Source organism: Atta colombica, unplaced genomic scaffold, assembly GCF_001594045.1.
Source record: "Atta colombica isolate Treedump-2 unplaced genomic scaffold, Acol1.0 scaffold27, whole genome shotgun sequence".
In the NCBI taxonomy this organism is placed as follows: domain Eukaryota; kingdom Metazoa; phylum Arthropoda; class Insecta; order Hymenoptera; family Formicidae; genus Atta; species Atta colombica.
Window position 1 is genome coordinate 895,475 of NW_017259370.1, and position 22,496 is coordinate 917,970.

At 32.7% G+C, this 22,496-nt stretch overlaps 1 protein-coding gene across 1 annotated transcript in view; it reads left to right on the top strand.

Annotated features, from left to right (window-relative positions):
- LOC108689328 (protein vein) overlaps window positions 1-22,496 on the top strand; it is a 382,945-nt gene that overhangs the window by 210,506 nt on the left and 149,943 nt on the right. The window contains exon 2 of the mRNA XM_018196062.1: window positions 15,555-15,717. Within this exon, the coding sequence (XP_018051551.1) occupies window positions 15,555-15,717 (163 nt within the window). The remainder of the gene's footprint in view (window positions 1-15,554; window positions 15,718-22,496) is intronic.

Sequence of the window (22,496 nt, forward strand, 5' to 3'; positions counted from 1 at the left end):
ACATTTTTAATATAACATTACAATTTAATCCTTTAAATACAATTGCATCCTTTAAATACAATTACGTTATAATATGTAATAAAAAAAATATTTGATATTAATAATTATAAATTGTATGTCCAAATATAGGTACATGTCACATTTACCTTATTTTGTATTTAAAAGTCAAAATCAAAAAGGTATTAATGAAAAAATTGAAATTTGCTGAAATGAAACTATAATCTTGTATAATCCTTATTATAATTCGATGCAAAAGAATGAATACAAGATTATAATAGATTATTCTTAAATAAAATTTCTATTTGTCCTTTATCACACAATTTTGCATAATCCAAAGAAATTTATATTTGAGTTGCTCATTGGCCAAATCGGTTAACTCCACAAAACGTAACAAGAAAAATTTATTTTAAGTATAAAAAGTAAGAATCAATCAAGCGTCTTGACGATAAAATTTTAAAATATTCAAAAAGTGGTTACTCGATTTGATTAATGAGCGGCTTATTTAATTTTAATATGTTCGAGTAATATTATTCTGAAATTCTTTAATTACATTCTACACATTCTATACTATATCAAATATCTAAATTTCCTTAAAAGCTAACTTTTAGTCGAATGGACGAAACATTTATGTTGTCTCTTCTTTTTCTAGAGGCTTTAATTATACGTATTCTCACGCGCATCAATAGTCATGGACATAACGCGCGCACGCAAACTGTGATAGTCCGCATAGGCTTAAACTAGAAGCCGGCACAACGTAATGAAACGGGCTTCCCGGGCGTGTAATGGAATTTACTATGAAAACTCGACGGCAGAATTACAAGCGACGGTATTCGGTCCTGTAAGTGCACGAGAGGACACGAATTATGCACGCCGATGAGGTTTCGCGCCGAAAGATAACGTGCCAGTAAAGTAAATTATATTCATGGATCGCAGAAGAGACATCGCGTGCAAACAAACGGATTTATTACGAGCAAGAGGAGAAAGAATTCTAACTCTTAGCTCTAGAAAGAGGAAGAGTTCGTCCCTCTACGAAAGCAGGACCCATTGCACGACGATTATATACGTACATGTCTCGAATACCGTGAATACCTTTGTGATACCTCTCATTGAATCGTCGCATAACATACGCTGGATGCCACACAAAAATAATATGAATACCTTTTGCAAACTTGTATCTCATATGAAACGTATTAATGCTTATAAACAAACATAAAAGGTGATACAGATTTTTAAATCTTTCAATCTTTTAAAGACATAATAAAATATAATTAATATAGATCGATAACGACTAATAAAAGATTTAGAAGAATTAAAATACAATTAATAAAGCATTCAATTTTTTATTTTAAAATTTCATTTTTTTCATTTTGTTAATAAATTCAATATTCTTTTTTTTTTCTTTTTTCCGGGTTCGTTGATGAAAAAATTTATTTTTATTAAAAAGTCTTATGCACATACAAATTTAATACTACGTTCATTGATTAAAAGATTGAAAAAGAAGGAGAGAAAGAGAAAGAGAGAAAGGCGAGGAATAAGGGAGGGAAGGAAGGAGGAAATGGAATAAAAAAATGTGAAAATGATATCGCACAAACGGAGAACGAATTCGAAAATCTCGCACGGCGGGCGGTCGCGTTTTTGCGGCATTTTTTCTCCGTTTTCCGTTTCCGATAGTACAACCGGATGCACAAATATACTTTACCGGTAAATAAAATATCGCGACCGCACAAAAAGGACTCACGGACAGTTTATCGAACGTCGTGCGCTACAGTTATGCTGCGCTCGTTTGCCACCCAATCGCGTCCCGTTGCCATTTTTTTTCTCACCCTTAGTTACGCTTTTCATTTTTCTCTCCTTTCTCATTCTCTCCTCCTCCCCACCTTCTCTCCCTCTTTCTCTTACCCACTCATTCATTCTTCATTATAAGTACGAAAACGATGTGCTCATAAATCACCCGATAAAAAAGTGTCGTTGAATTATTATAAAATTGCAACCCATTAAGATAAAAGCTGCAAAAAGATCGCATCAATTCATTGCAATGCTATAGTATATATCTGTGACATTAAGTATCTCAAACTGTACGCATTTGCACTGCATCTATTTTTTTCTTCTTGTATCCGTTTTACTCTCGCTTGTATATCAATTAAAATGCTATCCAATTCTGTATCGATCCGATAATTAATTAGGACACCGAAAATTAATTAGGACACGTGTGACAAAACCTTACAATTTATTTCGATTTTATCGGCCACATTTTTCGATACACACTATGCTTCTCGGACGATCTTGTGTGGAAAAAGCATCGATATTTTCACCCAGCAAGTAGAAGATAAAGCATGCGGTGCAATTATCGCGTTATTATTGGCAAAACGATTCGCCGACCCGTTCACCGGCCGCAAACGATGAAAACCACGATCGACGATCACCGCGCTTTTCCGCTTTATTCGCTTTGTTTACTCGAGCTCGTGCGCGAGCTAGAATGTTTTCAGTTCAGCAATATATGAAGAGAGAAGGAGACGTAGAAGGGAGTAAAAGCGAGAACGAGAGGAGACCGCCTCATCTCTGTAAAAATAATTTTATTCCCGCTAGGACTATTTCCGAGGACGACAAATTAGACCCGTTATATTGTGGTTTTATGAGGGCTCATGGCGCGATAAAAGGCAATAAGATGCGTATCGTAGGCAGTGACAATGCAAAAGGGCTCCACGCGAAGCAGCGCCCATGAAAAAGAACTTTAGTATTCTCGAGCATATACAAGGCAAAAATGCGCATGTCATTTGCGCTTCTGTGCACACAAATGTTAATAAGTTGCCAGAATCTTTGTCCGATCGCGATCCGATTTTAATCCGAATACCGTCTGTTCATAAAACAGCGAGTAAATTTATGCAGAAATGGAATAAAAATTGAGAATAATTAAAAATTACAGAAAATAAATTGTTCGAAACTTTCTTGCAAATGACTAGACAGGTCTGTTCAGATGTGTCTAATTTCATGCAAGCAAAGAGAAAATCAATGCATAATAATAATAGGAATCATTTTATAATAAATTATTAATAAGTAGCCACGAAATTAGTCTATATTTTCGGCAATTCTATTATATTTTGATAATAACTTGTCAAAAATCAAATAAAGCGTAATATGATATCGAAAATATCGATGATCAAATTTCCAGAATTAATGGACCACAAAATGCCAAGTTTAATGACGGTGGCGAGTTTTGCGATTTATTGATGTTCAACGCTGGTCGTGGAACACATACTCGCCTATTAATCATAAAGACTCAACGATTGTGACGTGCTCGTCGAGCGGACAATACCGCGCAATATCACGATATTGCTTGTCTAATTTGAGTTTCCGGCGCAATTCTCAGGCGAAAAAAAAAATAAAAAACGAGTGAATGGGAAATTAAGTTCACTAAGAACGTGCATTCGTAAAATAAAATTCGTCTAATCTGTGGAAATAATATCAGACAAATAATTGACTTTGCGTCAATGAAATCCATGTAGTTAATTAATTCTTACTCGATCATCAAATATTAGCTAAAGCTAGATATTCGATTGTGATAATACAAATTGTAAAATTGCTAAGAACTAGACACAGGTATGCAAAAAAAGTTGGTCGTCCGTGTGTAAAAATAATTTTGCAAAAATATGCATATATTATTTATATCTAAAGATTGGTATGTATATCTAAAGATTGATTAAAATAAGGAGATCAAAAAATCATTCTAGATTTGTGTTAACAAATATAAAAGAATTATGAAAGATATCAACATTTAGAAAGCGATTTCGTTGTATATGCATGCAAGTACTCATCATATATAATGTAATAACTCATCATTGTACAACAAGATAGCACATTCAAGTATAACTCAATGAATTTCTACTTTAACGCGTCTCTGACTTCGATCGCCTGCGTGCTATGCACGCGTTGCATGCTCGCTAGGCACGTCTCTGGAGCACGCAATGGATACGAGACAGTAAAATTTATTAATGAAGAACAGACGATGTGAAACAGCAATGCTTATCATAGAATATTTACTTCGACAATACGACATAAAAGAAACTTAATACAGGTCGGCAACGAATAGTCCTAAATCATTCTCTTTACACCCGACGGGTGTAAACGTTACCTACAACTAAATGAAAATGAAATGAGAATAAATTTGTCTCAATGCGGCCGTAGTAACGCGGTTCCTCGTTAACTCGCCTGCTGGCAATTAAAACGAAAAACACCGATAAGAAATTGCATTTTCCTTTTCTCAGTGGCTCGTTTCAACCGTGATGGTAATCTTCTTTCTTCGAACTAATGAGAAAAGACGCTGAGATCTGACGCGTTTCAAACGAACTATAATCATCGCCGCACATTGTTAGCAAAGTGACTGTTGTAATAAAAAAAAAGTATATATCCTATATTTTGTTCTGAATGTATAACTTAATCATATTTTAACCGAAGTTTCTTATTTCGTATATCCTTATCTACTTTTTATACATTTTAACTTGTATGGTTAATTATTATTTATTTTTATATATACTTCTGTCCAGAATGTAACAAAAATTCTTATTTACTGTCTACTTATTTTTATTACTTCTTATACAATTTATCATTAAGTTTCTAACGTAACTTTCATTTAAAGCTTTAATCATATTTTAATCATAGTTTTTCATTTCATACGTCCTATACTATTAGATATCAAAGGAGCAATGGTAACTTAGTCTCTTGAGTTAAATAATATTTTGCTATTTTTAATTTCCATGTAGGTCAAAATGTAAATTAATCCATTTCTATGATTTGAATTGTTTAAAAGTATATATCTACTCTCTAAATCTGAATCAGTAGATCACTGATTGCCCAATGGCATACTTAGCCTTGAATAATCAGAAGTTCAATTAAAAAAGAAAAAAAGTTTGAGCATTATGTAATTAAAACTAATATTTACACGTTAATTTCAGTCTTTCAATACCATATTCATAGAATTTATACTACTAAAATAAGATTAGTTACATAATAAAGGTCACATAATAAAGATTAACTCGATTAAGGATTTCACATTTCATTCATTGATTACCAGTGGCATATTTAATACATGTTTTATATATACTCTCTAAATCTGAATCAGTGAATAATCACTGATTCAGATTTAGAGAGTATATATAATACATGCATTTATATTAGTAAATAATAAACAAAATTCGAATGAAATTCAATACATTTCTTGTATTAAATTACTCCATTGTTTTAAATTAAATTAACAATATATTGAGTAGAAGCAGACATGCAGCCTATCGAAATGATTAAACTGGATATTTTGATATTACAATAATATATTTGTACTTTTTATACACCTTACTTGTGTAATTAATTATTATTTATATATTGGTTTTGTATATTTTTATTCAGAATTTAATAAAATTCCTATTTATTTGTCTATTTATTTTCAGTATAATTTATCATTAAGTTTCCAACAATGACTTTCGTTTAAAATTACATCAAATGTTCGTGTATGGCAAATCTTTGATATTTACGCGATGTTTTTGCTCTCAAGTATTAATCTTTCTGTACACTTGGCACGTACTACTGATTACGAACTACGATGTTTTCACGCCGTATTCCATCGTATACTATACATGTATATAGCTGGCACAAAGTAATAGCCGGAAAACCAACGAACGATCCCGAAAAACTTTCCGAATTTTATGGCTAGAAGACGAGTTCGAGAATTACCGCGAGTAAATCGGATAACTTTAACGATGCAGTAAGATGACTCAATTCCTTTTCTTGAAAGATGATCGATACGAGATCGATAAGAGGATGATATAATTTCAAAGAACAAGTGAAAAAAAATTGATGCTCGTTATTTCATTAACTTATATATAATTAAATTCGTTATTAACTTTATCTTTATGATATATTTTAATAAATTCGTTTCATACACGAAAAACTAAAATAATTAGAAATAAAAATAAATAACACACGTCGAATATATTATATATATCCCCTCAATGAATCCTTTTTTTTTTATTATGTGTCTCGTTTTATGTGTGTATTTCATGTGCCCAAAATTTATATTCTAAAAAATAGAGACAAGAGTTATACGTGTCATTGATTCTGGCATAACGGCTCGATAAGCAGCGATTATTGCCAATCGCATTCCATCGCTCTCGAAATTTTTCTTACGCCCAATTTTTTTTGACGCGCATTTACGCACAAAACGCATGTGTGCGTGGGCGTAAAACAGCGAGATTACATCGGCGAAACAACATGATTTTCGTGCGAAAACACGCCGTAAATGCATTTTACAACGTCATTCGTGCTTACAATCCGCTCACATTTCCGGGTCGAATTTAAAAAATATGATGGACAATTTGAAATGGTTGAGTAATTATGCGACAAAAAAACCGCATTCTGACGCTTCCACCGAGTTTAATGGTGAATTAACTGCTATTATATCTTGCTTACCTATCTCATGAAAGATTTATTTTTATTATTGTGTATATTTATGTATATTTATGTAGAATACACTATCGAATTATATTCTATGTTTAATAAAACTCAGTAAAATAAATTAAATATTTCTCAAATGTTATGTTTTGTTTATTCCCTATATATATATTCTTGATTTTCGAGAATTTTTCGACTGCGTCAAAAAGATCACATTTTATTTATATTTACGCAAAAAAGGGCACTAAAAAAATTTTATTTTTCGAAGTTTACTCGGCTGATAATGGAAAGCTTTTCGATGTCCACGTTTTGATTAAGCCGTTATTAGCGTAGTAATTACCTACGCCGGTACCAAACGATGCGGGACGGATAAATGCGCTAGGAAAATTAATTGACGCAAACGATTAAATATCTGTTGACAGCGATCGGTAATCACACAGCCCCGTACAGCTGATCATAGCTCATCAGCGTGTACTCACGTAGACTCGATTACAGACCGGGTAACCGGAACCACTCCCTGCACGGCCGAACTATTCCCTGAACTGGAAATGATTATCCACATCGGACAAAGGTGCAAACTCACAGAGTCATACTAACGGTGTACCCGCATTAATCGCCAGCCATCAAAGCAAATAAGCGCGCTACGAAATCGCGCATCTTCCTGCGGATTGTAAATTGCGATACGCTTTGTGAAAGGATTACCGTTTGCGTTTCTATCGCTCTTGAAATCTGAAATGAGAGAAGACTGATTCTCTTCTTGCTAATCGAAAAGATACTAAAGATTATAACTAGTATAGCATAAATGTCATAGAAATTTATAAATATACATATTTAATGAAAACGGGTAAAATAATGACCTCCTTTAAGAAAAGTCTAATGTCTATTTTATAACAGCCATAAACACAATTATAGTTGTAGTTGTAAGAATTGACCATCACAGTCGCATATTATCCTCATATTCGACTTATTGTTAGATTGGTCAATTCTTACAATTAAAACTATAATACTTACAGCTATGCTTACGGCTATCATAGAATAAAACTGATATTCATAGTCCATTCTTAATTTTAAATAATAATGTCTTAAGATATTAATATGGTTCTCTAGTTCATAACATTTTAAGCATTATCTTAAGACCATCTCGAAACTTACGTTTATGGATTTCTCTCTATATTGAGATTCAACGAAATATCTATACTGATATACTATAATGTTCAAAGTACATTTTTCACTGATATATGTGTATTCGATATATATCTAAATTATTCGTCGTAAATAAAAGCTTTCTATGACTGCTTGAAAAATAATTTTTAACACAACGATAAAAAAGATAGGAGCGTTTCAACTTTGAAAACTTCTCTTTTACATCTATAACTTTTTCTTTAAAAATATCTTAACATCTAAGACAACATAATTAAATTATGTCAGATTGAGATTTCGTTAAAATAATACCATAAAAATGAAGCTAAGGTTATTTATGACGGCGATTTAACATAAATTGCCTTCAATTATGATGAAAAGGCTACATTCGTGCGAATCCGCGACCGGCTCTCATCGCGCTCATCATGCAACGCGGTATCTATGAATCAAGCTGCTGCGCGACCACGAGATGGTAGGAGGGTGGCGGCAACTACAACCCCCGCGCTACACGCGCTATTTGTTATTTTGCTCTTTCGGCGACGCGTTCATTAATCAAACGCCCTCCGCGTCGTTCGTCCTCGGCATTTTTCAAGCCCTGCGGCAACATACGACATGCCGCGACTGGCGGCCGTGTGCTGTAGGTACTCCACTCTTTTTTTTCTTCATCTCTTTCCACTTTTGACCTTTCTTTTGCCTCGTGATCTGCTCCCGTCCTGAGCACCGTGCTTGAACACTCCAAGACGGTCTAGCGAATCCGAAAGCGACGAGATTTCGTCAAAGCCACTCCATGAGCTTTCATGAGATTCGCTTCTTTGAGAGAAATTTATTTTGCTACGACGCGAAACTCAAATACTCTGTTTTACAAGGAACGTTCTTCAATATTGGATTCGTATTCGAGAGGTGTCGACATACATCGCGTCGACATAGATAAAATAATTCATATTCGATATTCAATCGAACGATCTAACTATAAGCGCTTGCAAAAAATGAATATTGTTTTCCCATTTTTTACTTTGTCGATTTTTGCTTTGTACCTCTTCAATTGTGCTTTGATCTTTTTTTTATATAAAATTTATATCAACATTTTAATTAAGATGAATCTATTATATAAAACCCAATCCAAAATAATTATTTGTGTCTTATTTACATAGTAATATACAATTTTTCGGTACATTAAACAAACTAAATTTTTCTTTTAAAAATCAGTTAACATCTTGAAAAACTTTCTTTTTATAATTATTGCAATCTACATCTCATCAATTTCTCGTCCAAACATAATTTCCTGACTAAAATAGCGTTTAAATATCGAAATATATGAAAATATTTATGATATGAATATGTAATGCAAATGCGAAGTCATGAAGTCAATCAAACTATAATTACAGTTAAGCGATATTGGTTCATTCAATTATAACTTGAATTAACTTAGCGCGATTTAAATGGATTTCGAGACATATTTTCTGCAACAATGTTCTCGAATTTTAGATGCACTACATCCAATGAAAAATTAATTCTAACCTAATGAGAGACATGAGATGAGATTCGATCGGACATAGTAAATGACTCGCATTTTCGATAGGTTAATTCGCGAAGGGCATCATTATCCAGTGCTCTGCACCTGACGCTTCATCATCCTTTTTTTTCGTTAGTCCACCGATCCTTCGATCGGAAAATTCTCGGCATAAATCCTCGCTGTCACGAATTCCATTCCGATCAAGTTCGTCGCTTAAATTCAAATTTCGGCATCGCATCGATCCGTTAATAGTTAAATGACATTTCGGACACCACGTGATTGTCATGGGAATTCTCTGTGAATGTCCATCTTTTCGCTTCTCTCTATCATCCGTTTTATATTTCTCTTTATACTTCGTGCGTGATTTTGTTCTTTTTTCTCTTATTTAAATGCGGTTGAATACGGATGCACATATCTGCTTTTATACATATGTATATCTGCATAAGTGCATTTATCCCATATTAATGTTGAAAATAGGTATATAATATATTGTATATTTATAATGTTTGTGTACTTTTTATTTAATTTTAATTTATCTCCCTTCTGTTACTCATTATTACAAAAAACAATAATTTTTTGATATCGTTATTTTAAGTATGTTCTGTTATAATATTTATATCTTACCTAATTAATTATTTGTAACTTAATTTCATAAATTTTTGATATTACTATTAATATTTTAATTTTATCTTATATTATCTAGCATTTTTTTATAATAAAATAAAAGAGATATTGAAATTATTCGTCGCTTTATTTCTTTTTTCATATCTATCACTGGCTTTACGTAAAAATTGTTCATAATTTACCGACATTTTATGCTCATATATGTGTGCTGCAGATACGTAATCGATTAATAACGAATAGAATATCGAGAATCAAACGAGGAATCCTCTGTCCTCCTCGAAGTGAAATTTCAGACATCGAGCCAGCCGCAGCTGATCGGTTTTCGCTCCGATTTCAGTGAGAGACGTGTAAAAGCACTTCGAACGGAACGGAACGGAGCGAATATCATCGCGCAGTTAATCCAGTTCAATATCCGCACGCAAAAATACTGCATGAGTATTAGCGGCGCATTATACAAATTCCGCCGCGATCACCGTTTACCGTTACGATCGATGATACGTAATGGCGCGGCGATGATGAGCGTCGTAACTGCATTACAGCGCTTTTTGTACGTGCTGAGATTGCTTCGTCGCAGTGCAATCTCTTTTCGGCCGTTTTTTCCTCGTAACTCGTATTCCGAATCTAACGAGAAATATTTTTCCCTGCTGTTACGAAACATTCAACACTGCACGATGCAAGTGTCTTGGAAATTTTATTAGTCTCACCAAAACCTAATTGAAATATTATACAATAAAAAAACAGAAAAGAAACGACGGAATCAATTAAACGGAATAAAATATAAATTAGCACAATATTATACTAACTCAGACAATAAAAAGTTCAAAATCGGGACATAATACATCTTAAAAAACGTCTTTTAATCATCTTTTTTTAAAAAATGTCTTTAAGACGTCTTTAAGTCTTAATCCACAATTTTTCTTTAAGAGGCCTTAAGTCATAAGTCGAAAGAAATTAAGTGACAATAATTTCTGTCTTTAAACTATTTTTGCGCAGACTTTAGGCTTTAACGGCCTAAAACCAATTTTTATGGCCTAAAAGCATAAGTTCTGTGATCGATATTGTCACTTACAGTTTACGGCTTTTTAAAGCAAGATTGTGGATTTATCCTTACGTCTCATTTTCGAACATGCCTATTATCTCGGAAAAAGATTTTCTCAAAACACATGTTTTAATGCTATATATATTATATTATATATATCTATATAACATAATAATTAATCAGCATGTAATATCCATATTGCAATAACACCATTAATTATTTTTATGAAACATATTAATCCATTACGCGAAATAAAATATTTTATCGGCATTTATTTTTACGATAATTCAGCATAAAGATAGCAAAGCTAACACATGTGACAGATTTAAATTAACTATTGCATGCAAAAATAAATGTTATATCCCTGCGAATGTTAAACAACATCGAAGATTAAATAGAATAATAAAATTGCATTATAATCTCATTTAATTTCAAGCATCGATACTATTATGCTGATAAAATATCGTTTCACCAAGTTTATTGCCAAATGTTCTTTTTTCATCCTCGCTTCTATCTCAGAACTGCGCCAACATGGGTTTACAAAGGAAAAGCGCCTATTCAATGACACGAGAATAAAAAGTGGTAGGGAAATCCGTGTCTTTGAACAAGGATTCGATAACACCGTTTGTCGCTAGAGGACATTGACAACTATCGGTAGACTGAACCGTTTCGCTATTCACCGATCGAATTCACTGTATCTGCATTTGAAAAATCTGTACGAGTCACAGTTTTCTTGTTCACGTTACATCGTTACTACGTTTTCTATATAATATATCATTTTATTATTTATACTATTATTAGATTGAAAATTTAATTTTTTAATAAGAAATATTGAAGTATATATTTTATAAAATAAATTATCTTCTATTTTCTCTCCTGCAAGGACATTAAATTCTGTCTCTGATAGTTTCACTGCACTTTGTTGCACTCATGCACGCAATAAGATATTTAAGAATATTTAATTAATTACTTGTCTATACATTTGTCACTTAAATGATTAACTAACATTAGGTAACGTCAGATTAGGTAACATCAGTTCGTTATATCATTTTTTATATCGCTTATTCGAAAAATGTCATATTGAAATGAGATGCATTCGCAGATCCGTTCCATAATATTCTATATTTCATATGTCGCAAATCTGTTTGTTATGCAGGCAATATATTAAACGATGTAGGTGTTTTCCGTGGCGGCGCGACACGTCAAAGATAATCAGGTTGCGTCACGTTTTCGATAAACTTTAACCTGACGCAATTATCTCGCATAGTTTTCGGTCGCGGCGTGGTACGTTTGCTGTGAGCAAATGGTAGTTGTAATGTATTTAACTATCAAGCGAGAACTTCATCGACCCGACGTTTGCGAATAAATAGCGGATGCTTTCGCATCGTGCGCGTTTACTCAAGTTTTACATGCGCACATTTCATAATCTATCGTATCGAAAATGAGAGAAGATAATTAAATATGATGCGCGGGATTTGTCAATTAACGATTTTAATATAATATCGTGTAGGACGATATCGAGAAGCATATCATGTGTTCGTATTTAGTGTAATATGATTGTATTACCTTTACGTAATCACTAAAATAAATATAAATTCCACATTGATATATTTTAGTGATTAATCATTTGATGGTTTACTGTCCTACGTAATTATATATGTTATTGTAGAATGGTTACGTTCGTGATATCGATAATACAAAAGAATATTATGTTTTCAACGTAAAGGTATTTCCTGTTTCTCCTTCGCGGTACGTCAACTGATTTAAATCAAAGGAATTGTAAGCGTCGTGTTCCAATTAAGTGAAGAATCTGTTATGCAAATCGAACGCTATCGATTACGCCTTCGACAAAGCACCACGGCGAATTTACGAACAAATATCCGAGCAACGACGACAAGCGGAGCGTAACTATCTAAACTTTTCCAACTCAATTACTGCGAAAAATATACAGATAATGTCTATTCTAACTTAGCGCGTTTAAACAGCTGTAATTTTGGAGAACTTGCATTTCTGTCAGTTTGTCGTAAATAAATTCCGGAAGATCAACACTATGTTGCTTTAGTTGCTCAGTCAGCGATTGTATAATTTGATTTAGAGGAAACTCGAGTGATTTCTAACTTCATTGCATGCGCAACATATAGGGTAATCCTTTGAGATGTAGCCCTTTTCTAGAAAGTTTATTGCCGATCGAATTATCGATTAACAATTCGTTATTTTTATTTGTCGATTAGTTAGCATTTATGTCAACAAGGTGAGCGATGCGGAGTCAAGCGGTCAGTCTTTATCAAAAAAAAAAAAAAAAAACAGGGTACTTTATCTACGTTCAATTTCTCAAACGCATCTGCGGGGCGACATCAGTTTTATTTACACGCGACACGAAGAGAAATATATTTGCAGCGAATGGGATTGCCGTATGCACGTGAAAACATAATAAATCAAACGCCGACGGCGACGTCCCGCACCACGTAGAGTCTGACAAAGAAATCTTTGCTAACGGCGCCTTATTATCATTCCCTGTCATGCGACATGAATATAATAGACGAGAACTCATTGAACGTTCCCCGTTATATTTTCACCAGGAATTCTATATCGTGCCTTTGAAATCATGCGATCTCGGAATAGGACACTGCAGCCGTTTTTATTAACGTAAATTTTCCTCTTCATTTATATCCTATATATCCGAATGTCGAGTCGCTTTGTTTCGCACGGTCATATTTTACGTCGGAAAAAAGTTACACACGAGCTCATACAAGGCGTCATAAGACTTCCTGGCTTTTATCCAGACATGTATATTATGTTTTTTTAAATTAACTTGCGATATAATCCTTCTTGACAAAAATATCGAAATAGTAACCATTTATGAATAATTAGATTTGAAAATTTTGCTTTTTACGAGATAAATTTCAGGCGAATGCAATTATATAAAAAAATCTTATTTCTTATTTATGTATATAAATATCGAAGAAATATTACTGGGTATTTGAATTTTAGTTTGAGGTTATTTCTTTTTACGGAGAAAATTATTTCTAGTAATTTATTAATCTAACTTTATTGTTGACTGTTTTCCTTTTAGGAATCATAATTGATACAAGTATTGTTTTATCTTTATTATTCATTGAATGTTAAGAAGGATAAAATGTTTGCGTTAATTGTCCTCCTCCTGAAAAGAAAACAGTTTTTGTCAATAAATATGAAAAATTACAAGTAAATGAGTCTAGATTATAAATTAAATATCATAAACTTTATTCTCTTTCTAACCTTCTTACTTGACATATAGTAGATCCAATAATATACGAAAAATACAAAAGTAGATATATGTAGTTATTAAAATCATACAGGAAAATCTATACGTGATAATTTCGCATAGATATGAAAAATTACCCTCTCAATTTGAAAAATTACATATCTATTATATATCTACATTTGCTTATGTATTTTTAGTATATTATCGGATATAAAACGTCATCAAGGACATTACGTTGATTCATAAAAGATATTCTTTCGATTCACACATATACGCATACGTCTATAAGCGTATGTTTTCCTGCAGATCGTTTTTACACACGTATTCTAGAGCACAACGAAATAGTAAATCGATACTCGGTAGCCAAGCTATCGATATGCCACACGGCCTCTGGCCGAAACGCGACACAGCAGTCTTTGCCAAAACCAAAATCAACGGATAGCCATATCCGGTTGTCGAAAGGAAGAGCTGCTTCTGTAGCACACCTGCTAAATGCACTGTTTCCTCTGTTTTTTCATTTCGTTTGCGAATCACTCGTCCACCTTTGAAAAGTTTCAAGTATAACGGAATAATTTTTTTAACCTTTTTTACGTACACATTGACATGCAAAATTTTTCATGTATAACGATAGAATAAAAAAGAATTGTTAAGAAAATTCTGTGTTATTCAAAATCAGTATCATATAACAATTCTCTTTCTAACTTTGTAACTTAATGATTTTATACTGTTGGAAAATTTGTATTAAATTTAACACATTTCACATATGTTCTAAACGTCCACTCAAAACGTTGGTTTAACACGAGATAAATATTAAAAGGTAACAAATATTATTTAAGAAGATAAGTACAAAATGATAATACTGACATAATTTGTAAACAAATGGTAGAAACAGATTTTTTTCAATAAAATTAATATTTATGATATATTAAATTAACATATATTTTATTTCTTTATCTTAGAATTTACATTTCAAAATATATGCCATTTGTTCAATTACTCATAAATTCTGTTATTTTGACACTAAGAAATATTGAATATCGATTTAATATTATATAAACTATTTAAATAATATAATCACATTATGTTAAATTAACACTTGAATATGTTAAAAAAAATTACAGGATAAAAAAAGCTTAATAAGAATTTAAGTAAAATCGTTTTCAACACAAAATACGAAATGATTTTTACTATGTACGAAGTGCTAATTATACATAATGTTATATTTTGATTTAATGTTAAACATTTCTTTGAATTAAATATTTATGTTAAAATTTAAGCGCAGTACTTACAGCCTATTAGTCCTATTTCCTTTATTAGTTTATACAGATTTCTCTCACAACCGAAACAAAAACACAACTTAAATATACGAATTAATAATTCCCTGCAACGACAGTTCAGTATCATTATGTTGTCGCGCAACTTTTTTACCATGTATAATATTTGCAGAACGACAATATAACAATTCGATATTAAGAATGAAATCAAAGTATTAATATCGAAGATGCATCTTAAAACGTGCAACGAGGCGTTAATGTGATTGTAACTTTTGATTTCAGTGCGAGAAGTTACGTTGTCCGAACTCAGGGACTCGATAGCGAGGTTACGGGAGAGAGTGAAGCTAGTATGCAGAACGAGGGGCTCGCCACCCCCAAGAGTGCACTGGCTAAAGGATGGTGTACCGCTGCACCCCCGAAGAGGCCTCAGGATTCAGCACAAACGGTGAGCTCGACCGACTTTACCATTAACCGCACGCTCATGGCGGCTTCTCTCCTCCTCTTCGTCAGCTTTCGGCAACCTCACTGTAATAACATGTCGGAGAAACTATTCAGACAACGGCAAGCAGTTAATTCTAGATATCCGCAATAGCAGAGAGTTGTTCTCGCTCGACACTCGCCCCAACTCCGAGCTATCGATATCTACCTCAAGAATAGTTTTCGTTATTAAGTAGGGTAGAGCGTATTTAATCGGTTCTTAACTTTCGCATTAATGTTTGGAATATGTGTATCTTAAGAAAAATGAAGATGTCATATAGAATAATTTAAAATTTATATTTAGAATAAATAATCAGAAACATAAGAACTTTCTCAAGAAGAGAAACATAAAGGAAGCAGATGAAAAAAAAATTATTAAATTATAATTGAAAATTATATAAAAGTAGAATAATATAAAATAATATAAAAGGATACAAAATAGCAAAAAAAACATACTGAAAGAAAAGATTGGTTGCTGCAACAATTTAGATAGTAAAATATGGCATACCATTTTTAATCGGCTGCAGCAACCGCAGTTTTTGGTTGTAGCAACAAACTTTTAGTTGCGTTAGCCTATCCACAATGTCAATATATGATTTCGATAGGCTGATGCAATAAAAATTTATTGCTACAATCAAAAATTGCGGTTGCTGCAACCGATTAAAAATGCTATGCCATATTTTACTATCTAAATTGTTGCAGCAATCAATCTTTTCTTTCAGTGTAGCATTCTTTTTTAAATAAATTTTTAAATTTCAATTTGATCATGCTTAAAGTGTGAAAAAGTAGCAATAAATATCTTGTACTTCTCTCTTATATCAAAAGGAAATAAGCGTTTTAATAATTCAATGCATTCATTTATAGAATTACCTTTTAATCAACTTTAACATATTTATTCACATTAATTTATGTGTCATTAATTTTTCAAAATAATTAGCAATATCAATTAAGAAAAATTATTATTTATTTCGTTGCGTATATAATAACAATATGTACATAAGTTACGGAGTGAACACAAAGTACGAGTCGTCACGAGAGTTAAGAAACTATCGAGAGTTAAGAAGAGAGCAGTGTGTGCTTTTCTCCTCACAGTTCGATGGATTTTAACGAGCTTTCGAACTTGAATTGCAAGTAGTGTCACGACAACTTCACTCGCGTTTACCAAGCTCGAAAACAGCCCGTGTCCAATTCTCCCGCACTTAGTCGAATGAAACGTAAAAAGCAATCATCGTGAAAATTGCGATGTAGTCAAAGAAATCTTGCACGCCGCGTTGTAAGGCGTTTCAGTATCACATAATCTTAAATACAACACGTAAAAATTGAAGTATTTCTTGATGTAGATCTGAATACGTATACTTTAAAAAACCATCAACGAAATTACATTCACGAAATATAATGTCTAGAACCATTACATTACCTATACTATTTATTGCGATTCGCACATATTGTTTATCGCATTTATATAAATATGTATTAGATTTTCTGAATTTTATTATAACAATGTTATATTTATTTGAATGTGACATATTATATGAACATTTACTGGAATATAATATTCAGTGACATGTTTGTTTCCCTATACGGTCAAGAAATATGAGATACAATTTCGAAAATAATAATATTTGTGTGTGTGTGTGTGTGCGCGTGTGTGTTGCACACGCATACACGCACACACATGCGCATGCGCGCTAATAGCAACAATAAAAAGTCAACATATTCTCGCGATTATTAGAATTATTAGCATAGAATTAGAATCTTTTTCTTCTGTTTACATGAAAATACTACGTTTTATTTTCTTATTGATATCAATTTTCTAAAGAACTGAAATTACTTGCATCGCATAAATTATATTGTACAATGGTCATTTATTTATTTAATCATTTCTTTGCACTAAAAATGCTTTCAGATTTACGATGAGGCCTTGGAAGCTATAAAATAACTTTTTTCAATCACACAAATCAATTGAAATCGTGCTCAACAAGTGCGCGGAGAACGTACATATTATATTGTGTAATACGAACGTAATTGCTGCTACAGAATGTGACATCCGTTTGCAATCAATCATGACATTAGCTGAAGTTCATTGCACGATGTTTTTCATCGATCATTACAAGCGAGCCCGATATAATCGCTAAAATTTAGCTGCATGTATGGTTGCCCCTTGATTTACCATACGATATTAATTGTCATCATTGCGCGCTATTTTGACATTAGATATATTATTAGATTATTATTAGATTAAGTCATTAGATTAAAATGAAGCTAGTTTCGTGATGCCAATTTATGCAATCACGCTACCTTACTAACCGCTTGCTTCTCTCTTTCTCTCTTTCTAGACAGCATTATTGCGAGACGGCTGTACTTCTTATTAAACTCTTGTAATACATCATATTTTCTAGGATATTTTTCAAGATGACGATTTTATCACATTTCGCGGATTATTCGCAATAATGATAAATAATGTTTATAGAAATTTGTTTTTCCACAGATTTCTGTCGGAATTAATCTGCGCATATGTAAACGATCAATCTTCATGAAAATTTAATAATGATTGGTAATCATGTTTTCTGATTTATATTATTTATTAATAACAGTTGAGCTACTTCGAAAATAACTCGTAAACATAAAATATATGTTATATTATTTTAAAAATAACCGTATATACAATTATTGAAACATCTTTCCAAACAAAAAGATCTTTGCCAGATAGAAGTATGAAAATTATTAGACTAAAGCAAATTCTATTACTTTAGTATAATGTTTGAAATATATATATATATGCGAAATGTAACCAAACAGGATATAATACATAAACAATATCTAATTCTAATGATTCTAATGATAAAAAATATAATATCTTCAACTTTAATTTAGAAACTCTCTGTACACGGATATATTGAGAATATTGTTTAACATCTAAGTTCTCTCTCTTCCTCCCCTTCCTCTCTATCTCAAACTCAAGATGCTTCTTCTAAATACAACTACAGCATGTTTCATGATAGGAATCTGTATCATATTAGGTTCTATGTATTTATGAAGGAGGAAAACTTTTAACTAAAGGAAAATAAATTGAGAGGATATTTTGCCGTGATCGACGCTTCTGTGAAAGCGCAGGGCGGCGCTGCGTCCAAAGGAAAAGAGAGAAGACAGCTGAAAGACGGGAACAGAATTTCGATTCGGAAAACTCGCCGGGGAGCTCTCCAGCTACTTCTCGTCGACCATAATCTCGGGCGTGCCATAAATTTGTTTAGCGCGATGCACCTTTCCTCGGCGCGTAAGTCTCGGAATAATCTCGGGGCGGCCCATAAATTCGCCACCGCCGCTTTTCTCACCGGGCCATCCCTTACATCTTCAGTTATGATGGAAATGGACCACGTTCGGCGAGACCACGTCACTTTCCGAAGTCGCTCCTATACGTGGCACGCGCGTTTTCTGGAAAGTTACTTGCAAATCTCTCACTCCAACTTGCTATACTCAACAACTTTCATCTAGTTCTCAACATCTCAAATTCATCTTCCCTTCCATTAATTAAAGAGAAAGATATAATTTCATAGATTAATATCAAGTAAAAATCGATCGATAAAGTTAAATACATATGAGTGAAAAACGCCATATTCGGCAAAGGCAGTTCTTCATGCTTAATAATATTTCTTGTGAATTTAATACAATTTTCAATAGAAAACATTAGGACACAAAGTCATAAGTTAAATAGTTACATAATTAATGACTATCCCACTATATATAATTTTAATTATATCATATCGATTCAGATAACATGCATGCCTAAAAAACATAAAGATATCATAAAGACATTTTTTGAAATATACATATCTTAAGGATCTTTTAAAATCATAAAGTCTTTTAAACAATGCGTGTTGTTTAGCTTATTATGTAAATTTATTTTGTGCTTCTCAACTCTCCGTCGACAATATTGAACTTTAAAGGCACAGTCAGTTTTTTGATTATGAATTCTGATAGATAAATTTAAATTTGTAAAAAATAAGTAAAATACAATCCAACTTTTATGATAGTAAAAACTCATAGTTAAAACTTTCGCAAACATATAAGAATCTTTTTAGACGGTTTTATACGGTTTTTGGAATTATATAAAAATCATGCATTGAAGTTTAAAATGCAAACGAAGGATAAAAATTTCACATTGTCGACGAAAGATTAAATATTAAAGTATAATTTTTTTATCTCTTATCTTATCTAGTCTAAGACATGCTGTGTATCCTGTAAAAATAAGGAAAGTATCGCTACAAACATTTATCTGTCAGGTCGAAAACTACAAAAACGCGAAGATACGACATCGTGATCTCATAAAACAGTGGTTCTTTTAACGAAAGGTTACGTAATCTTTCAGGGTTGCGAAAAATATTCCTTTCAAAGATACGCGAATCATTGTTCTAAATTTCGAAATAATATACAAAGATGCAATAGATGAAATTATCTTCGTTAAATCAAAAAATTATATGCAATCCTCGCGTAGATACGTGAAAAAAATTCTGAGAATCTCGGAGGTACCGATTGATATTGGAGGATGAAGAACCGCTGCTACTCGGGAAGAGAGGAGACCAGTCCGATGACCGTAAACACCTCCTCGTGGTGGCAAGAGAGTCATGACTGTAGTGGTCGATCTTACGACATCGCACCCTCGGTCGCTTCCCTGTGCCGTTCTCCGTCGTAATTTCCAATTACTGTCTCTACGACGAAATGACCGGGTGCTACGTCTCTTGTACGCGCACGCTGTCAATGTCATCCACCCGTAATCCTTGCCGGATACAACGGTGTCGTAAAATCGAACGTGTCCTCGCTATTTAATACGAGTCATGTGTTCCGTAGATCACCTTTCTCACTTTACTCGCGCCATCGTCAACCAGCTATGCTCGCATAAGCGACGACGTAAAACTGTCATCCACCGCTTAAGCTTGTCTAGACTGGGCGGCGTGTATTTTATAGATGATGGCCCCGCCGGGCACGGAAATATATTCCGGACCTTTGTGTCCGCGTGATACATCGGTAAATCTCTTTCGCTCGCTCGTTTTCTCTCTCTTCCTCGCTCTTTCTTTCTCTATGATAGCTCCCACGCGTCGTTTCGTTTGGCAAGAATTGCTATCACCTTTGTCGAGTGAGTGGGGAAATATTGAAATTTCGAGTGACGAATGCCGGTGCTTGACTCAAAAATAAACTCGTAATCTTGTCAAATCACCGATACAATATATGAAACAAAACGGATATATGAGAGCAACGCTCAAGTCAAAAGATACGAGCTTTCTATTCATTTGGTTTCCAAAATAAAATAAATATGAGACATATCCTATATGTTCCCGTTTTCGAAATACCATCTAGAAAAGATATACTTCCCGTGGGAAATCGAATTTCTATGTGTAGCAACTGTCATATTTTTATTTCCTGAAACTTACACCGAAATATGAATACTTATTTCATACATTCAAGAATAACTACAAAAATTGAAAGAAATTATTTCGCAAAATAATGCAACATCAAAAAATTATGTATAAAACATAATATTAAAATTACTGTATAAAACATAATTTAAATTAAAAATTTTAAATCCTCCAAAAAGATTTTTTAACAAATTTTATGAAAATATTTCCTAAGAAAGAAATAGAAAGAATAAAGCCGCGTCTACAATAACATCTTAAGACGTAAAACTTAAGCTTTAAGTCATAAGAAATTAACTAATCAATTTCAAGAATCGTCGTAAGAAATTGACCAATCACAATCGAATATGAGGAAAATAATCAAATATGGGTCAATTTCTTATGGCTTAAGGTTTAAACTTAAGTTTTACACCTTAAAATCGTATTATAGACGCCGCTTAATAATTGAAATAAGATTAAACAGATTAAAGCTTTATAATAAAATTACATAAAAATATAATATACATTTATATGTGAAAGCAATTTAAATAAACTCAATGTACTGCGAACTTATGCTAGATATTTAATTATAATGAACATTAATAAGATTTCCTTTCGATATGCGATATTTCAAATGCATTGGAATCAGAGATTTGATAGCATCCTTATCCGGAGATTTAATGATATTCATAAAATTAACTCCGAGACATCATGAGATCGTGATGTAATATCGTTATCGTTAAATCGAATTCTGAGCACCTTCAGATTGCATTCAACTTACGAACCTGAATCGAAACCTCTCGAGGACTGGCATTCTCGGGCATTCTCGGGCTTATAATTCGCTTTGGCTATCGGGGGAGCAGCTTTGATGTCGCGTGTAATGGAGTTTTACGTTCACAGTAAAGAACGAAGAGACAACTTTGTGCTGTAGCACAAGAAGAAAAAGGAGATCGAAAAAGGAAAAATCAGAGGCGTTCGAAAGGTGCGTTCAGATAAAAAAAGCACGGGTTCCTTTGCGAGATCCTTCGACGCAACTTTTCACGTTCCTTTAAGTTCTTAATCTGTCTCTACATCGCGTCTCGCAATTAGTTTGAAAGCTCGGTAAAAATTTCAACAGAAAAAGAAGTTCGAATTGAAATAAGTAACAAATCAATATTCACGCTACAGATATCACTATGGGAAATCTCACTTGAGGAAAAGATAAGAAATAGAATTAAAGTTGAATTTAAAAAATCGAATTATGAAATTTAAAATCTTAGAAAAGAAATTACAATTATACATAATTATAATAAATATTATTAGTATGTATAAGATAATATAAAAAAAATTTAAAAATTTAAAATAATTTAAAAAAATATAT